This window comes from Clupea harengus, chromosome 14 (assembly GCF_900700415.2).
Source record: "Clupea harengus chromosome 14, Ch_v2.0.2, whole genome shotgun sequence".
NCBI classification, from domain to species: domain Eukaryota; kingdom Metazoa; phylum Chordata; class Actinopteri; order Clupeiformes; family Clupeidae; genus Clupea; species Clupea harengus.
In genome coordinates, this window is record NC_045165.1 from 6103837 (window position 1) to 6121071 (window position 17235).

General features: G+C 48.9%; 1 protein-coding gene across 1 annotated transcript in view; it reads left to right on the forward strand.

Moving 5' to 3' along the window:
* The window catches only part of hectd1 (HECT domain containing 1), a 32601-nt gene that overhangs the window by 14493 nt on the left and 873 nt on the right, over positions 1-17235 (forward strand). The window contains exons 12-35 of the mRNA XM_031580480.2: positions 159-329; positions 440-662; positions 975-1238; positions 1331-1542; positions 1956-2102; positions 2678-2772; positions 2899-3019; positions 3383-3517; positions 4200-4339; positions 4694-5017; positions 5712-5878; positions 5974-6150; positions 8357-9265; positions 11113-11334; positions 11957-12090; positions 12488-12644; positions 12836-13058; positions 13198-13252; positions 13628-13810; positions 14343-14547; positions 14838-14920; positions 16387-16514; positions 16655-16856; positions 17155-17231. Coding sequence (XP_031436340.1) covers positions 159-329; positions 440-662; positions 975-1238; positions 1331-1542; positions 1956-2102; positions 2678-2772; positions 2899-3019; positions 3383-3517; positions 4200-4339; positions 4694-5017; positions 5712-5878; positions 5974-6150; positions 8357-9265; positions 11113-11334; positions 11957-12090; positions 12488-12644; positions 12836-13058; positions 13198-13252; positions 13628-13810; positions 14343-14547; positions 14838-14920; positions 16387-16514; positions 16655-16856; positions 17155-17231 — 4754 coding nt within the window. The remainder of the gene's footprint in view (positions 1-158; positions 330-439; positions 663-974; positions 1239-1330; positions 1543-1955; positions 2103-2677; positions 2773-2898; positions 3020-3382; positions 3518-4199; positions 4340-4693; positions 5018-5711; positions 5879-5973; positions 6151-8356; positions 9266-11112; positions 11335-11956; positions 12091-12487; positions 12645-12835; positions 13059-13197; positions 13253-13627; positions 13811-14342; positions 14548-14837; positions 14921-16386; positions 16515-16654; positions 16857-17154; positions 17232-17235) is intronic.

A 17235-nucleotide genomic window follows, 5' to 3' on the forward strand; every position in this document is an offset into this window, starting at 1 on the left:
CCCGTTTCCTGCACAGGCCCACTATGGTGGGACACTGTCCCGTGTGGTGCTGACTGCATAAAGTCCAGGTTGTCGTTGTGCAGAATTTGAAGTAAGTCATGTCTCTTTTCTCCCCTCTGCCTCACTGCATGCTCTTCTTCTGCCCCCCCTCACTCCAGGATGATGATGACGGGCACCTGTTAGCACTGCAGATCATCAGAGACCTCGTGGACAAAGGAGGGGACGTGTTCCTGGATCAGCTCGCGCGGCTGGGGGTCATCAATAAGGTGTCCACTCTGGCCGGCCCCACCTCTGACGATGAGAACGAGGAGGAGTCCAAACCTGAGAAGGTAAGTGTGGGAGCAGAGCTGTGTTTTCTGACGACACCTTTCGATTTACAAAGACACTGGGGGCAAAATGGATTGGTTTTAAGCGCTCACTGCACTCCTGTCTGTTCCAGGAGGATGAGCCGCAGGAAGATGCCAAAGAGATCCAGCAGGGCAAGCCGTACCACTGGCGCGACTGGTCCATCATCCGCGGCCGCGACTGCCTGTACATCTGGAGCGACGCGGCCGCACTCGAGCTCTCCAATGGCAGCAACGGCTGGTTCCGCTTCATCCTGGACGGCAAGCTGGCCACCATGTACTCCAGCGGCAGCCCCGAGGGGGGGTCTGACAGCTCAGGTACACACACACACACACACACACACACACACACACACACACACACACACAGGCAGGCATACACGGACAGGCATGTGTCTGACACAAGAAACATTTTCCATGGATATCATCAATCAGTAGACTGCCATCCTCTGGCTTTTGCTCGGAAATGCAGACTTATAACTTGGTTTTAAATATGACGCCACTAAACCTTTCTAACGTAACCTATCTAAATCTCCTGTGTTTATGTAATTATGCTGCGGATTAGAGTTCCTGGTGGCTGAAATCGTCTGGTGTTTTAACTCCTTTCCGTGTTTCTGATTTGATGCTCAGAAAGCCGAAGTGAGTTCCTGGAGAAGCTCCAGCGCGCTCGCAGCCAGGTGAAGCCCGTGACGGCCAGCCAGCCCATCCTCTCCGCTGTGGGGCCCACCAAGCTCACGGTGGGAAACTGGTCTCTGACCTGCCTGAAGGAGGGCGAGATCGCCATCCACAACTCGGACGGACAGCAGGCCACCATCCTCAAGGAGGACCTGCCCGGCTTCGTCTTCGAGTCCAACCGCGGCACCAAACACTCCTTCACCGCAGAGACCTCCTTAGGTAAGTCTGAAGAAACATCCGCGGGGCATTTGTGTGCGTGTGTGTTGGTTTAGTGTCTCATTCCCAATCTGCAGTGTGTGTGGTGTCTGCAGGCTCGGAGTTCGTGACCGGTTGGACCGGCAAGCGGGGCAGGAAGCTGAAGTCTAAGCTGGAGAAGACGAAACAGAAGGTGAAGACCATGGCCAGAGACCTGTACGACGACCACTTCAAGGCGGTGGAGAGCATGCCCAGAGGGGTGGTGGTCACCCTGAGGAACATCGCCACCCAGCTGGAGTCGGCCTGGGAGCTGCACACACACAGACAGGTGAGGAACACACACACACACACACACACACACACACACACACAAACAATTTGAGGAACACACGTAAACACTCATTCACAATCCCACAGACTTTAAAGGAAGGTGGCCATTGAGGCACATGCGCGCGCACACACACACACACACACACACACACACGAATATTATACTCACATGCATAGCTAAGACCGAGATAGGAAGAGTACGTATGGTAATGGATAGGTGAGGATCAATCATGGGGGGGGGGACTGCAGAGGGACTCATTTATGTTCTCTTCACCTGCGAGACTCTCACACTCCTGATTTCAAATGTGGATCTATATTAGTTTGGGAATTATTGCACTCTGGTGCAGTTTCTGCTTGAGCATGAGATTCTCATTCTCTGTCTCTCTGTCTCTCTGTCCCTGTGGTCTGCAGTGCATCGAGGGAGAGAACACGTGGCGGGATCTGATGAAGACGGCCCTGGAAAACTTGATTGTGGTCTTGAAGGATGAAAACACCATCTCACCCTACGAGATGTGTAGCAGTGGCCTCGTGCAGGCCCTCCTCACAGTCCTTAATAATGTAAGTGTGGTTTAACCCCTTCAGCATTTAAAACACCAGCACCATGTAAACATGTGTGTGTGTGTGTGTGTGTCACAACCCAGTGTTTGTGTGTTTTTAAGAGGGGCTTACCACCTCAGCATGTAACATGTCTGTTACAACCCAGTGTTTGTGTTGTTTATCTAATTTGTAGTTGTTACTACTTTTGCTGCATGACGTTTCCTGATGTAATAAGTAATCGGTAGTTTCTCTACGATTCCCTCGACACATGCTGATGTATGAGTTGAGTATAAAAAGTAATATACTTGATAAGGGTACAGTATTTAACATCATCATCAGGGGATGGACCCCAAATCACAGCAGTGATCGGTGACAGGGCCTTAGCTGAGCCTGTATCTAGTGTTGAGTTATGATGGTGAGCGTATAAGGGAAGGTGGAACATATCGAGACCTCTTCCCACCCAATAAGTCTGTACACTGAAGCTGTTACACTGCACTACAAATAAATAAATGGTAAATACATCAATGAAAGGGGTTTTCTATTCTGTTTTTATGTTCTATTCACAAATCGTATTTGTTTCCCGATGTGCTTCGCAGAATGTGGAACTCGACATGAAGAATGATTGTAAGCCATTGATGGAGAGGATAAATGTATTTAAGACTGCGTTCAGTGAAAATGACGGCCATGAAAGGTCAGTTCACTCCAGATGCTACTGCCGATGCCAACAATAAAAGCATGATTACTGTATGATGATGAGTGTTTTATTTTGAAGTTGATGGTGGAAAGAGATTTCAGCGCTACTGTTCTTTACACTCAGCTTTTACCTCAGCAGCAGACCCGCCGTTGCCTTAATCCGGAAGCTGATCGCAGTTCTGGAGTCCATAGAACGGCTACCTCTGCACCTGTACGACACGCCGGGCTCCACCTATAACTTACAGGTGAGCTCCAGGTCCTGACCACCCAGTCTCACATCACTTCAGTCTCACTGGTTGGCCTCGCTCACATCAGTTCATGTTTGTTTTGGTGTTTTGGTTTCTAGAAATATTCTGATGTTCTACTGGCTAAACCTTGAAAAGTCGTTTGGTAGCATAATTCAGTTCAGTTCAATTTTATTTATATAAAGCCAAAACAATGAAATTGTCTCAAGGCACTTTACAGAGCCTAGTGCCTGAACACCCTGAGAGCAAGCACAAGGGCGACAGGGGCAAGAAAACACTCCCTGTTAATCAAGAAGAAACCTTAAGCAGAACCGTCCTTCCTAATCCATCCTAAATGTCTGTCTGTCTGTCTGTCTGTGTCAGATCCTGACCCGGCGGCTGCGGTTCCGTCTGGAGCGGGCCCCAGGAGAGACGGCCCTGATCGACCGCACCGGCCGCATGCTGAAGATGGAGCCGCTGGCCACTGTGGAGTCCCTGGAGCAGTATCTGCTCAAGATGGTAAAAGGAATTAAATGTATCCCAAATATCGGAGACTCAGTCAGAGTGATGAATAACCAGTAATCCAGGTTTTTTCTTTCAATGATGTACACTAGAGGAGGAGAGAGAGTTAGATTTCACTGAAGTAGTTCCACCTATATCTCTTTCACTGTCTGTCTGTTGGAAAGTCACAGACTTTAAACTGTTGGAAAGCAAAGGGGGGAGGGGTGGATCCCTAAATGCTAATTATTACCTGGGCGTCACCGGGTGTGAGACCCCATTTGTTCACAGAGACAAAGAGGTGTCAGGGCTCCAGCAATGAACAAAGACTCAAGATCTCTGCATGAGGTTGGGGAAAGACATGTGGTCAGATTCAGAATACACATGAGAAACTTTCCACTTCTCACGTTCTTCAAATAACACTAAAATTACCACTAGGAATGAGATATATTGAATTATTGACTATGGAATGTATTTAATAAACTAACTCTCTAATCCTAGTCCCTTCAATCGTCAGGTCATCCATCAGTCACTCTCTAAATAAGAGATACACTCAAAATGTTTGTCAACACCATTATAGATGTGTTTCATCATAAAAAAAAAAAAAGCTAAATTAGGGTACACTTCCACTAAGGCCTGAGTCTCTCTTTGTTGTCCTGGCGGAGGAGTTCATCTGACTGTTACCATGGTGTTTGTGCTCCAGGTGGCGAAGCAGTGGTACGACTTCGACCGCTCCTCCTTCATCTTTGTGCGGAAGCTGCGTGAGGGCCAGAACTTCACCTTCAGACACCAGCACGACTTTGACGAGAACGGCATCGTCTACTGGATCGGCACCAATGCCAAGTAAGGCTCCGAGAGCAGGCTCTGATTTTATACTGGGTTGGGGAATCATCATGGCGTGTACACTACAGGAGCCACTAACACCACTGATGGGCTCATGGGCAGAGATCTTAATTCTGGGGGGGGGAAGAGGTCAGAAGTCCAAGAGCAACAAGTGTGAAATGAAGGCAACATGCCACCAAAGGCGTTTAAATCTGACCACCTTTTGAGTGGCTTGTATTTTATCATTCTCTTTTTACTGCCTTTGTAGCATGCTTGCAGAAGTATGAAGCCATAAACTTTAATTCAATCGATCTCCTTTGTGGTTCCTCTCAGGTTTAAGCGGAGTAACTTCATTAATGTTCTTGTTTTCCACAGGACGGCCTATGAGTGGGTCAACCCTGCCGCGTACGGCCTGGTGGTGGTGACGTCATCGGAGGGCCGGAATCTTCCGTACGGGCGGCTGGAAGACATCCTGAGCCGCGACAGCTCGGCGCTGAACTGCCACACCAACGACGACAAGAATGCCTGGTTCGCCGTGGACCTGGGCCTGTGGGTCATCCCCTCGGCCTACACGCTCCGCCACGCCCGCGGCTACGGCCGCTCCGCCCTGCGCAACTGGATGTTCCAGGTGTCCAAGGACGGACAGAACTGGACCACACTCTACACACACGTGGACGACTGCAGCCTCAACGAGCCTGGGTAGGATTTGCTTGGGATATGTCGGTTTTTTTTTTTCTTTCTGGTCAACCATACTTAATACCAATCCGCAATAAACATAGTACGGTTGAGTCAATGTACTCTGTATGACAAGCGTTGTATGACAAGTGTTGTAACAGGTTAGCGGTGTTAAAAGTCTTTGCCTTACTTTCCACACTAGGCACGTTAGTCTTACAAATTCTACAGGTAATCAGATACGGTAAAAAACTGGCAGAAAACATGTATTCTATCTCTACACACAGCGAAATACAATACTTCTGCAGCCCTGTGTGTGGCCTGCAGTTTAAGTCCCATAGTCAAAAGGCAAAAGGTCTGTATTTCCATCTAGTGTTTGAACAAGGAACTGCAGAGTCCTATGACCAAGGGGCCTTGCGTAGGGCTGCAGCAATCCTTAACTCGAGAAATATGGCTGAGGTTTTACATCACTGATCAGCCCTCAAGATCGGTTAAGTTAGAGAAATATCGTCCGTTCGCATATTTGGGCTGAAAATCGACAGCAACACAACACAGATTTATAGTCGATCGACTCTTCCGTCTCTGTTATTGATTAAGTGATTTATACGTTATCCATAAAAGCAAAGTGGTTGATCAGAAGTCCTAAACATGGTCCAGACTGCGGCAGATAGATGATTCCTGTAGACTGCTGTCTGACCTGAGCTGGGTTCTATTCCCACAGGTCCACGGCCACCTGGCCTCTCGACCCGTCTAAGGAGGAGAAGCAGGGCTGGAGGCACATCCGCATCAAGCAGATGGGCAAGAACGCCAGCGGCCAGACTCACTACCTCTCCCTGTCTGGCCTCGAGCTCTACGGCACTGTTAGCGGGGTCTGTGAGGACCAGTTGGGTAAGAACCATAGAAGAGTTTTAGTTCAACACTACTGTGTGTGTGTGTGTGTGTGCGCGCAAGCACGTCATGTAAATGTCTCTTTTTTTTCTCAGGTAAAGCTGTGAAGGAGGCAGAGGCCAACCTGCGCAGGCAGCGTCGGCTGTTCCGCTCGCAGGTCATGAAGTACATTGTGCCGGGGGCACGCGTCGTTCGGGGCATCGACTGGAAGTGGCGCGATCAGGATGGCAATCCTCCCGGAGAGGGCACAGTAACAGGCGAGGCACACAATGGTGAGCAGCGTGTGTGTGTGTGTGTGTGTGTGTGTGTGTGTGTGCGTGAGAGAAGGGTGTGTGAGAAGGGGGTGTGTGTGTGAGAAGTGTGTCTGTGGGGCTGACGGCTCATAGTGTAGACAGAGTGCATTAATCTCACTCACCAAATCGGCAAGGCTTGAGTGTACTAGATGGATGTGTCTAGTCAGTGTATGTGTGTTTGTGTGTGTGTGTGTGTGTGGTTTTTTTTTTTTTTTGGTTTTTAAAACTGTCATGGTGGGTTGGGTGGGTTGGTGGTGTTCTCCATCTGGGTATCTGGAGGGACGGGCACACCACTGCTGTCTGTATAGAGGAGAAGCAATGTAGCAGGCCACTTTGAAACGGTTTTACACGAGTCTGAGAGAACATTTGGCTAAATGGAGTCTGGTACAGAGAGACCAAAATGAACAAATTGTGAACATCAAGTGCATTTATATGTTTGGCGGAGCCTTCGTGCAGTCCTAAGAAAGGTAATCAATAGCTCCTGGAAGCACCCCTCACCATGTAGTTTCATCCTACACCTTCTAGAATGTAGCCGTAGTTCCCCCAAAATATAGGAATTCTGGGGCAAAAGGAGGGGGGGGGGGAGGAGGGGGGTTAGAATGAATGGGATGTAGGGTAGTTGGGGTTCACAGGAGTATCAATGTGTTACATGCTTGTCAGTTCATCCAGATGTCAGAAGTGAGGGCATTTTCTAAACGGCATTATGTAGACGGAAGGAAACGTTTCAATCTGATTCTGTTGGTGCTAAAATGACTAATTCTCAAGGCTGCCTATCAGATTACTAATCGCTTGCCCATTGTCTTGTCTCAGGGTCTTATGATACCCATGTATAGTTGGATAAGATGCCCTCTACATTTAAAAGCTGCTATACAATAACCACATGCTAGGATTATACAGCATCGACGCAGTGATATCAAAGTTAGCATCCAGCTCACTGCTACGGGATGATAGATTTGACCAGACATGTCTCCTACACTTTGAGCCACGTACTAACCAAGCAATTGATGGAATATACCGAGATATCATTGGATATACAAGGTCTAGGTAAAAAAGAGGGGTTTTCTCACAAGGTTTTTCCACATGTGGAAGTATTAAAGAGCTGGCGGGAAGCGACAGACATCTGACTGTTGCTCTCTCACTCGCTCGCTGTAGTTCTTAGGAACAGGGTATTAATCCAGCACCTCAGTCTCTTGGGCCAGTGTACTCTGTGACGGCATCTTGTGCTTCTTTTGTATTCCTGTCCTCCTCCTCCTCCTCCTCCTCCTGTGCACGGTGGGGAGGGTTTGGACTGCGGTATCCCCACCCTGCTGAAACCCCATCATCGCCTCAGTCTTTCATTTGAGGAGAATTAACTCATTTAAACTTTATTTCTATTCATATATAAAAATCTGCAATCTGTCACTTCCATACTTTGATTTCTGTTATTAGTTTTCTATTTTGACGTGCAACCCTCCCCCCTCTCCCACTATCTAACAGGTAACTTTTTTTTTTTGTCATACTTGTGTCCGAAGCGTTTCTCTCCTACAACTCTGCTATGTTTGTAATCAACTGGACGGCCATAGTTTTCAATGTGTAAACAACAACAACAACAACAACAGCAACAGCAACAAAAAAGAAATAATATCAATAGTTCGTCTTTAAAAGCAGCTGTCTCCATCAATCAGCTAAGTGCATGTTGATGTCACAATTTGCAAGCTCTGAATGGACTCCACTGCAAGTCTATTTTTACATTTGGACAAAAAAAATTCCTTTCAGTTCCTTTTTCTCAAGTGGCTTTTAGCTTGGCATTTTTGCAAAATTTCTTATTCTTGGCTTTCGTTTTTGGTTTTGGCATTTTTTTTTCTGTAACTCATGTTTCTGCCATCATCACTCCACCTGGACCAGGCAGTTCTCTTCTTGACCAATCAGTCTGTCTTTAAACAAGTAAACGTGTGTAAAACAAGTAAAGTGTAAAGTATACAAGTCAGACAAACCTATTTCATTATTATGAAATGGTATAAAAATGTCAAACACTAGTTCTTGATGGCTGACATCCTGGTCCAGAGTTGAGTGATGAGCTGCTATCTTTATGACTTCTGCTGCTTGTGTGTGTGTGTGTGTGTGTGTGTTTTTTTTTTTGTTTGGTTTTTTTTCTCTCTCTTGCTCTGTCTTTTGCCGGGTCTCACAGATTCATATCCCTTTCCAGGCTGGATTGATGTCACCTGGGATGCCGGTGGCTCAAACTCATACCGTATGGGGGCGGAAGGGAAGTTTGACCTCAAGCTTGCTCCAGGTTACGACCCTGAGTCTGCGCCGTCACCCAAACCTGTCTCATCCACTGTTTCAGGCACGCCGCCGTCCTGGAGCAGCCTGGTGAAAAATAACTGTCCGGACAAGGGCGGCTCGAGCCCGGCGGCGGGGGCCAGCTCGTCCAGCCGGAAGGGCAGTAGCAGCTCGGTGTGTAGCGTGGCCAGCAGCAGCGACGTCAGCCTCAGCTCCACCCGCGTGGAGCCGAGGAGGGCCGAGAGCCTGCTGGAGTCGGGTGTGCTTGGGGGTGGCGTTCTCGGGGCGGTGGCCGGAGGAGGAGCTGGGGGCCCCGGGGCCGAGGGGCAGGAGCCGGTGGTGGTGCTGTCCTCGTCCCCTGGCACCACCGCGACCAGCGACGCGGGTTCGGCGTCCAGCAGCGGCACGCTGACGGCTGACGGCGCGGGCAGTGAGAACGAGCGCAAGACGCCCACCAGCGAGCGCCAGGCGGCAGCAGCGGCGGCAGCAGCAGCCGACATCGCCGCCATCTCCATGGGCCTGGTGAGTGTCAGCTCGCCCGACGTCAGCTCCGTGTCGGAGTCCTCCAGCAAGAACGAGCCGTCCCAGCGGCCCCTGTGCTCGGCGGCCAGCGCTCGGCTGTCGGTCAGCTCGCTGCTGGCAGCCGGCGCGCCCATGAGCTCCAGCGCCAGCGTGCCCAACCTGTCGTCACGGGAGGCCAGCCTCATGGAGTCGTTTGTGCGCCGCGCCCCAAACATGTCGCGCACCAACGCCACCAACAACATGAACTTGAGCCGCAGCAGCAGCGACAACAACACCAACACACTGGGCCGGACAGTCATGAGCACAGCCAGTGAGTCCACACACACACACACACACACACCACACACCACCACACACCACCACACCACACCACACCTGTCAAAATACAACAGCTCTGATGTTTGAGTTTGACAGTCATTTTTCCACAGATACACGTTACATTTATACAACTCAAATATTTTCAGATAACCTATTTGCCCGACCTGTCTGTCTTCTATGACTTTCAGGGACTTAAAATGATATTTAGTCCCAAGTAGTGTAGAGATGCTCACACGAGTAGGGGTGGGAATTAACCACAGAGGTGACAATATGACACCATCACGACAGTTGAGCCACATTAGGATATTGCGACTCTTAACATTTTACGAAACGGCAAGTATTGCAGCTTGATTCCTATGTTTAAACAGCAATTTATTTCTCTCATTATTAAGTCAAAATAAAGCCACACTCTACTGGAAAGCAAACTTCAAGTTTTGTACACTGGGGATCTCTGTAGCCATCTTGGTGCCATACATTTGTCATGGCTGCAAAATTGTCTCCTATTATATGGAATAGTTGGTTTGCATATTAAAGGGGGGGTGTCCAACCTGGGTGTAGTGGTGGGTGGTGGGCCTGATCTCAGACGTCCCTCACCAACCCCGACTTCAGAATCCAAGATGGTTGCCCCCCACGCTCAACTTCATTAGCACTCATATACACACAGTACTGTCCAACTTCTATCTGTGGACATGTTGCTACGGTGTTTGTGTCTGACAATACGGTGTAATACGTTATCAACTGGTATTGCTAACACCTGTTAACAATTGCTAAAACAACAATAGTATTGCATTTGTTTTCCAACTTGTTTCCTGAACACAGTCAACTCGGGTCTGATGTCATTCCCAAGTTCAGAATTCCAAGGTAAATGGAACGCACCATGACTTCCTTTACAATTGCCGTTGCAACACGAGAAGACCGAGGTCTTGTGCCATCTTGTGGACTTCAGTAGACAGAATAGAGTAGACCAAAGTGAAATTAAAAGCATAATATTAATATATTGTAATACTTGACGCCGCTGTATTGCGATATCATGCTGAAAAATATCACAATACTACACTTAATTGAAAAAAGTTTTTATTATTATTTTATTTCATTTATCTCCCCCACCCCTTACATGCAAGCTGTTGTCATATCTGACGTGCAGACAAATGTTAACACAGTCGTCGGAGAACTTGAAGATCTCTGCCATGACCATAATCTTGGCTACCTACTCTGCTGTTTTCGCTTTTTTTTTGTAAAACTAGCCTTGGTTCACGACTGTGGGAAGAAGACTTCAAAATGTCAAAATGACATTACCTGATATTAATGCAAACCCCAGCCCAAGTGTACAAAAGTGTGTGTTGGCTGAAGTTTACAGGATTTTCTCCCTAGGGAAAACATCACTGATGATGACTGAGGCTGCATTGAAAAATCAGTTAACTGTTATGATGTGTGCGTTAATGCAGTTTTGTAATGCTAAAGCTGATGTGTTTCCAGCATGTTGCATTTTTTTTGCTGTGTGCTACAGTAGGTGTCACTGTTGTGTGTCTCAAATCAGAAAGAAGCTATAGATTGTGAAAAGAAAATGGACGAAATCTAACTCTTGTTGGCTTGGTAACAAACAAATAATTCTCTTTTTGGAATCCTCCATAACAAACAATTCCAACAAACTCACATTCCACTGTTTTGATGACCTTGTGTTTTGACCATGCCCGTTTTGAGATCATTTTAATCAGTTGGACTTTAAAGCATTGAGTGTGGTAGAGTTTCAACTAATTCATTTGTAGGTGGTGGAGTTGCAGTGGCTGCTTGTATGTGGTGTGGTCCAGACTAACGGCTCCTTCTTGGGTTTGTTTGCAGCTTCTCCGCTCATGGGGGCTCAGAGCTTTCCTAACCTCACCAGTACTGGCACCACCTCCACAGTCACCATGTCCACCTCCATAGTAACCAGCAGCAATAATGTAGCCACGGCAACCACAGGTTTGTCTGTGGGCCAGTTGCTCAGTAACACGCTGACGACCAGCCTGACCTCCACCTCTAGCGAGAGCGACACAGGTCAGGAAGCTGAGTTTTCCCTCTATGGTAGGCCATGTTATATTTATTCATATACACCTTAACATACGCACACACACACACACACACACACACACACACACGTTGCTTTTCCTCGTCACTTTCAAACAGGCTCCCACCTTTTAGTTGATACTATCCCCCCACCCCCCACCCTGCCTAACCCTCCGTGTGTGTGTGTGTGTGTGTGTGTGTGTGTGTGTGTGTTTTATTGTCTTTGCTGGTTACAGATAGCACCCATATTACCCTCCCCTTTGAGTCCAATCCAGTCATAAACTACACTTGCCTTGTGTGTGTGTGTGTGTGTGTGTGTGTGTGTGTGTGTGTGTGTGTGTGTGTGTGTGTGTGTGTGTGTGTGTGTGTGTGTGGTAGTTTGTGCTCATACTTGGCTATTCACTGCTTATATGAAAAGGACCATATATTCTATATGAGATGTGCTGTCTGTGTGTGTTGACATATAGGTATAAGGCTAATGTGGGGTGTTGTGTGATTACATCTGTAATGCATGTTATGTTCATGTGCTAATATTGTTATTGGGCGTTTCTTCTGCTCTATAATGACCTCATGACACCGCTGTGTGGGATGGCATTGTCTGTGCTAATGATCTGCGACTGCTCTGTCCCCACACACACAGACTTTTTGGACAGCTGTCGTGCCAACACGCTGCTTGCAGAGCTGGATGATGAGGAGGATCTACCCGAGCCTGACGACGATGATGACGAGAACGAGGATGACAATCAGGAGGACCAGGAGTATGAAGAGGTTCTGGTGCGCATCTTATCTCTTCTAGTTGCCGTCTCCCGAGTTCAGAGTTGTTGAGTCTAGTTCCCTTGTCTAGATAAACTGGACAAGTGATAAATTACTGTTTACTGAAAATTCAGTTTATTGCTGTGACTTTTGTATGTTGCACATAAGCTTTGATTTCAAGGACATTAGAACGGCATTTTGATTAGTAGTATACGGGAGATGTGTAGAAATAGGATTTCCATTTCATTATTGTTTATCTATTGCTCAGTTTTACGTACACTGGACTAAAGTCTCTTTTTTTTTTTTTTCTGATGGCAATCAGAGTTCCTCTTTAAGTTGACATCCATTTGTCCAAGATACAACATCAAAGTCCATTTATATTGTGTGTGTGTCTGTGTGTGTTTCTATGGGTGAACAGGAGGAGGAGGAGTATGAAACCAAAGGTGGCAGGCGCAGGACGTGGGATGATGACTTTGTGCTGAAGCGTCAGTTTTCAGCCCTAGTGCCCGCCTTCGACCCGCGACCCGGCCGCACCAACGTCCAGCAGACCACTGACCTTGAGATCCCCCCACCAGGTGAGGCGCGCGCACGCACACACACACACACACACACACACACACCAGTACACTCACACTCTTTCAATGCACATGCACTGCATGTCCTTTACAAATACATACCGTACACATACGTGCCAAAACTAGTGAAATTAGTGAAAAACTGAAATGAAGAAGCCGAGCATGATGAGGATGTGTGTGTGTGTGTGTAGGTACCCCACGCTCTGAGGTGCAGGAGGAGGTGGAGTGTGCCCCCTCCCCCCGTCTGGCCCTCATCCTGAAGGTGGCCGGGCTGGGCAGCACACGGGAAGTCGAGCTACCTCTGTCCAACTACAAGTCCACCATCTTCTACTACGTCCAGAAGCTGCTGCAGTTCTCATGTGGCGGCAGCATCAAGTCCGACAAGCTGCGGCGCATCTGGGAACCCACCTACACGTAAGAGACACACACACACACACACACACACACACCCTTACCTTTCTGGTCAGACCTTTAGGTTAATTTTATTAGTAAATAGGTTTTCCCAGAAGTCACTAAACTGTTGTGCTATATAATTCTCTGTTGTGTATTTCAGAATAATGTACAGAGAAATGAAGGACTCCGACAAGGAGAAGGAGAAAGGAAAGATGGTAAGACCTCGTCCACGCCCCCTTCCCCCTCTCTCTCTCTCTCTCACTCACTCACTCACTCACTCACTCAGGCCATTCAATTTTGACTGTAAATGTTCTTTTAACAAAAAGAAGTGTGTAAATGGTGCTTTTCAGTAGTCTGTCCAAAACTCACTAACACTAAAGTCAGGAAGTGTTTGAAAACAGCCCAAAAAACGTGCCTTAGGGCCTGCTGGGACTTTAGGTGTAACTGCATGGGTCTCTCTCTCTCTTAACTTCAACAACAAAGAGGGAAAAAAAAAAGATTCAAACACGAAAGCAAGTTACTGTAATGCATGTGTGTTGCGTGAGACTTTACAACCAGGAAAGACCAACATTTGGTTCTTCCTGTTGTAGGGTTGCTGGTCTTTAGAGCATGTGGAACAGTACCTTGGCACTGATGAATTACCAAAGAATGACTTGATAACCTACATGCAGAAGAATGCAGACTCCTCTTTCCTGCGCCACTGGAAATTAACCGGAACTAATAAGAGTATTAGGAAAAACAGAAATTGTTCTCAGCTCATAGCTGCATACAAGGTATAGCGACGGCGTCAGATGTTGTTGTTGTTATTGTTGTTATTATTATTATTATTATTATTATTATTATTTACATCTTATTTTTTCCTTCCTTCACTTTCTTCTTTGTTTCAAATTTATAATTTCCCTTCTTGCTTGGCTGTCAGTTGTGTAAGCACGTGTCAGACAGTTGTTGCTGTTCACTCAAAGAAGTACTTATGGATTCTATATTTACCGTATCATGATCAGCAAACCTCATTGTAACTTCTTCTTCTTTTGTTCAGTTTCTTTATGTATCTTTTCAATTAATTTATTTTGTATTATAATTTTTTGGATGGATTTCTGCCATGCAATCATACAATATTCAGACTAACTAAACAAGGAGCAGTAATTGAGAGAGTGCCTGTGCTTGTACATGTTTGTGTGCCTCTTTGTGTGTGTGTGTGTGTGTGTGTGTGTGTGTGTGTGTTAGTAAGGTGATAGTTGTGGGGTGGGTGGACAGCTGGGTTGTTCAGCTCCTCTAACAGCCCTGCGTTGTGTTTGCGTTGGGCAGGATCTGAGTGAGCGCGGCTGCCGGTTGTCAGGCTGGGTGGCGGCCCTGGGCTCCCTGCAGAGCTGCGAGATCCTGAGTGCCGTGCGCGAGCCTCCCCAGGCCAAGGCTGGCACCCCCCAGAGCGCCTGCGGCATGGAAGACGTGCTGCAGCTGCTGCGCATCCTCTACATCATCGGGGGAGACGTGGGACGCAGCATTCAAGAAGGTGCGCTAAGCAAAACACACACACACACACACACACACACACACACACACACACACACACACACACACACACACACACACACACACACAATTCGCTGCAGAAAAAAAGTTCTGGCTACAGCCACACTTTCTCTACTACAACAACACATAAACCACAAGTGGTGTTAAGAACTTACAACGTGAAGGGGGGCGGGGGTGGTGTTGTGGTATCTGTATTCTGTGGGTTCAAATCTAGTGTCCACTACTGATCTACAACCTGTGTTTTTTTTTTGTGTTATTTTTCCTCCATAGATTTTGAAGATCTTCAGTTCAATGCTTCACCTGAAGAATTCACCAGCAAAAAAGTCACTACTAAGATTCTACAGCAGATAGAGGTAATGTAGAGTGTGTGTAGCCTGTAGCCCTGGTGTGAGTGGAGGCCTGTAGCCCTGGTGTGAGTGGAGGCCTGTAGCCTGTAGCCCTGGTGTGAGTGGAGGCCTGTAGCCCCTGGTGTGAGTGGAGGCCTGTAGCCCTGGTGTGAGTGGAGGCCTGTAGCCCTGGTGTGAGTGGAGGCCTGTAGCCTGTAGCCCTGGTGTGAGTGGAGGCCTGTAGCCCTGGTGTGAGTGGAGGCCTGTAGCCCCGGTGTGAGTGGAGGCCTGTAGCCTGTAGCCCTGGTGTAAGTGGAGGCCTGTAGCCCTGGTGTGAGTGGAGGCCTGTAGCCTGTAGCCCCTGGTGTGAGTGGAGGCCTGTAGCCTGTAGCCCCGGTGTGAGTGGAGGCCTGTAGCCTGTAGCCCTGGTGTGAGTGGAGGCCTGTAGCCCTGGTGTGAGTGGAGGCCTGTAGCCCCGGTGTGAGTGGAGGCCTGTAGCCTGTAGCCCTGGTGTAAGTGGAGGCCTGTAGCCCGGGTGTGAGTGGAGGCCTGTAGCCTGTAACCCGGGTGTGAGTGGAGGCCTGTAGCCCCGGTGTGAGTGGAGGCCTGTAGCCTGTAGCCCGGGTGTGAGTGGAGGCCTGTAGCCCGGGTGTGAGTGGAGGCCTGTAGCCTGTAGCCCTGGTGTGAGTGGAGGCCTGTAGCCCTGGTGTGAGTGGAGGCCTGTAGCCTGTAGCCCTGGTGTGAGTGGAGGCCTGTAGCCTGTAGCCTGTAGCCCCTGGTGTGAGTGGAGGCCTGTAGCCTGTAGCCTGTAGCCCTGGTGTGAGTGGAAGCCTGTAGCCCGGGTGTGAGTGGAGGCCTGTAGCCCGGGTGTGAGTGGAGGCCTGTAGCCCGGGTGTGAGTGGAGGCCTGTAGCCCGGGTGTGAGTGGAGGCCTGTAGCCCTGGTGTGAGTGGAGGCCTGTAGCCTGTAGCCCGGGTGTGAGTGGAGGCCTGTAGCCTGTAGCCCTGGTGTGAGTGGAGGCCTGTAGCCCTGGTGTGAGTGGAGGCCTGTAGCCTGTAGCCCTGGTGTGAGTGGAGGCCTGTAGCCCGGGTGTGAGTGGAGGCCTGTAGCCCTGGTGTGAGTGGAGGCCTGTAGCCCTGGTGTGAGTGGAGGCCTGTAGCTGTAGCCCGGGTGTGAGTGGAGGCCTGTAGCCCTGGTGTGAGTGGAGGCCTGTAGCCCCGGTGTGAGTGGAGGCCTGTAGCCTGTAGCCCGGGTGTGAGTGGAGGCCTGTAGCCCGGGTGTGAGTGGAGGCCTGTAGCCCCGGTGTGAGTGGAGGCCTGTAGCCCCGGTGTGAGTGGAGGCCTGTAGCCCTGGTGTGAGTGGAGGCCTGTAGCCCCGGTGTGAGTGGAGGCCATGCACATTCAGTGCCAGAAAAACTAATGTCTGGCCCCGCGGATGACCTCAACAACGACTTTCTAAATGGTCTTTCTGCTTTGTGTGTGTGTGTTTCTCAAGGAGCCACTGGCCCTGGCGAGTGGAGCCCTCCCTGACTGGTGTGAGCAGTTAACCAGCAAGTGTCCTTTCCTCATCCCTTTCGAGACCCGGCAACTTTACTTCACCTGCACAGCGTTTGGAGCCTCAAGGTGAGCATCAGCAGAACTCACTCACTCAGCCGACTATCTTTTAATGCTCCACGCTTGAAGTAAGGAATGTGCATGCTCTACTTGATGTTTGGATGTAACTGACTGTGTGTGTGTGTGTGTGTTTCCATGTACTCCTCTAGAGCGATAGTGTGGCTGCAGAATCGGCGGGAGGCCACCATGGAGCGGTCGCGGCCGTCCACCACGGTACGGAGGGACGACCCTGGCGAGTTTCGTGTTGGCCGTCTAAAGCACGAGCGCGTGAAAGTCCCCCGCGGCGACAGCATGATGGAGTGGGCCGAGAGCGTCATGCAGATCCACGCCGACAGGAAGTCTGTCCTAGAGGTGAGGAGAGGACAGGAAGTAATCGGATCAGTCTAGGAGTAGAGAAGTAACTGGAAGAGTTAAGGCAAACCTGGAGTTTGGAGGGGAAAAAAATCATGTGAAAATGTTTTCTTTGCGCTTGACTGCCTCAATCCTTTTTTTTTTTTTTAAAGGTCGGTGTTAAAAATACAAAAATATTGCAGTGATTGTGCATTATGACTTTTGATTTAATTTGGGGAGGACGAGGAATAAGTATCGTCATAGCCTGACGTTTATCACTGGTGACTGATGTCTGAGCTGGTGCCTCCTCTCCTCTCAGGTTGAGTTCCAGGGCGAGGAGGGCACGGGCCTGGGACCCACGCTAGAGTTCTACGCCCTCGTGGCGGCCGAGTTCCAGCGC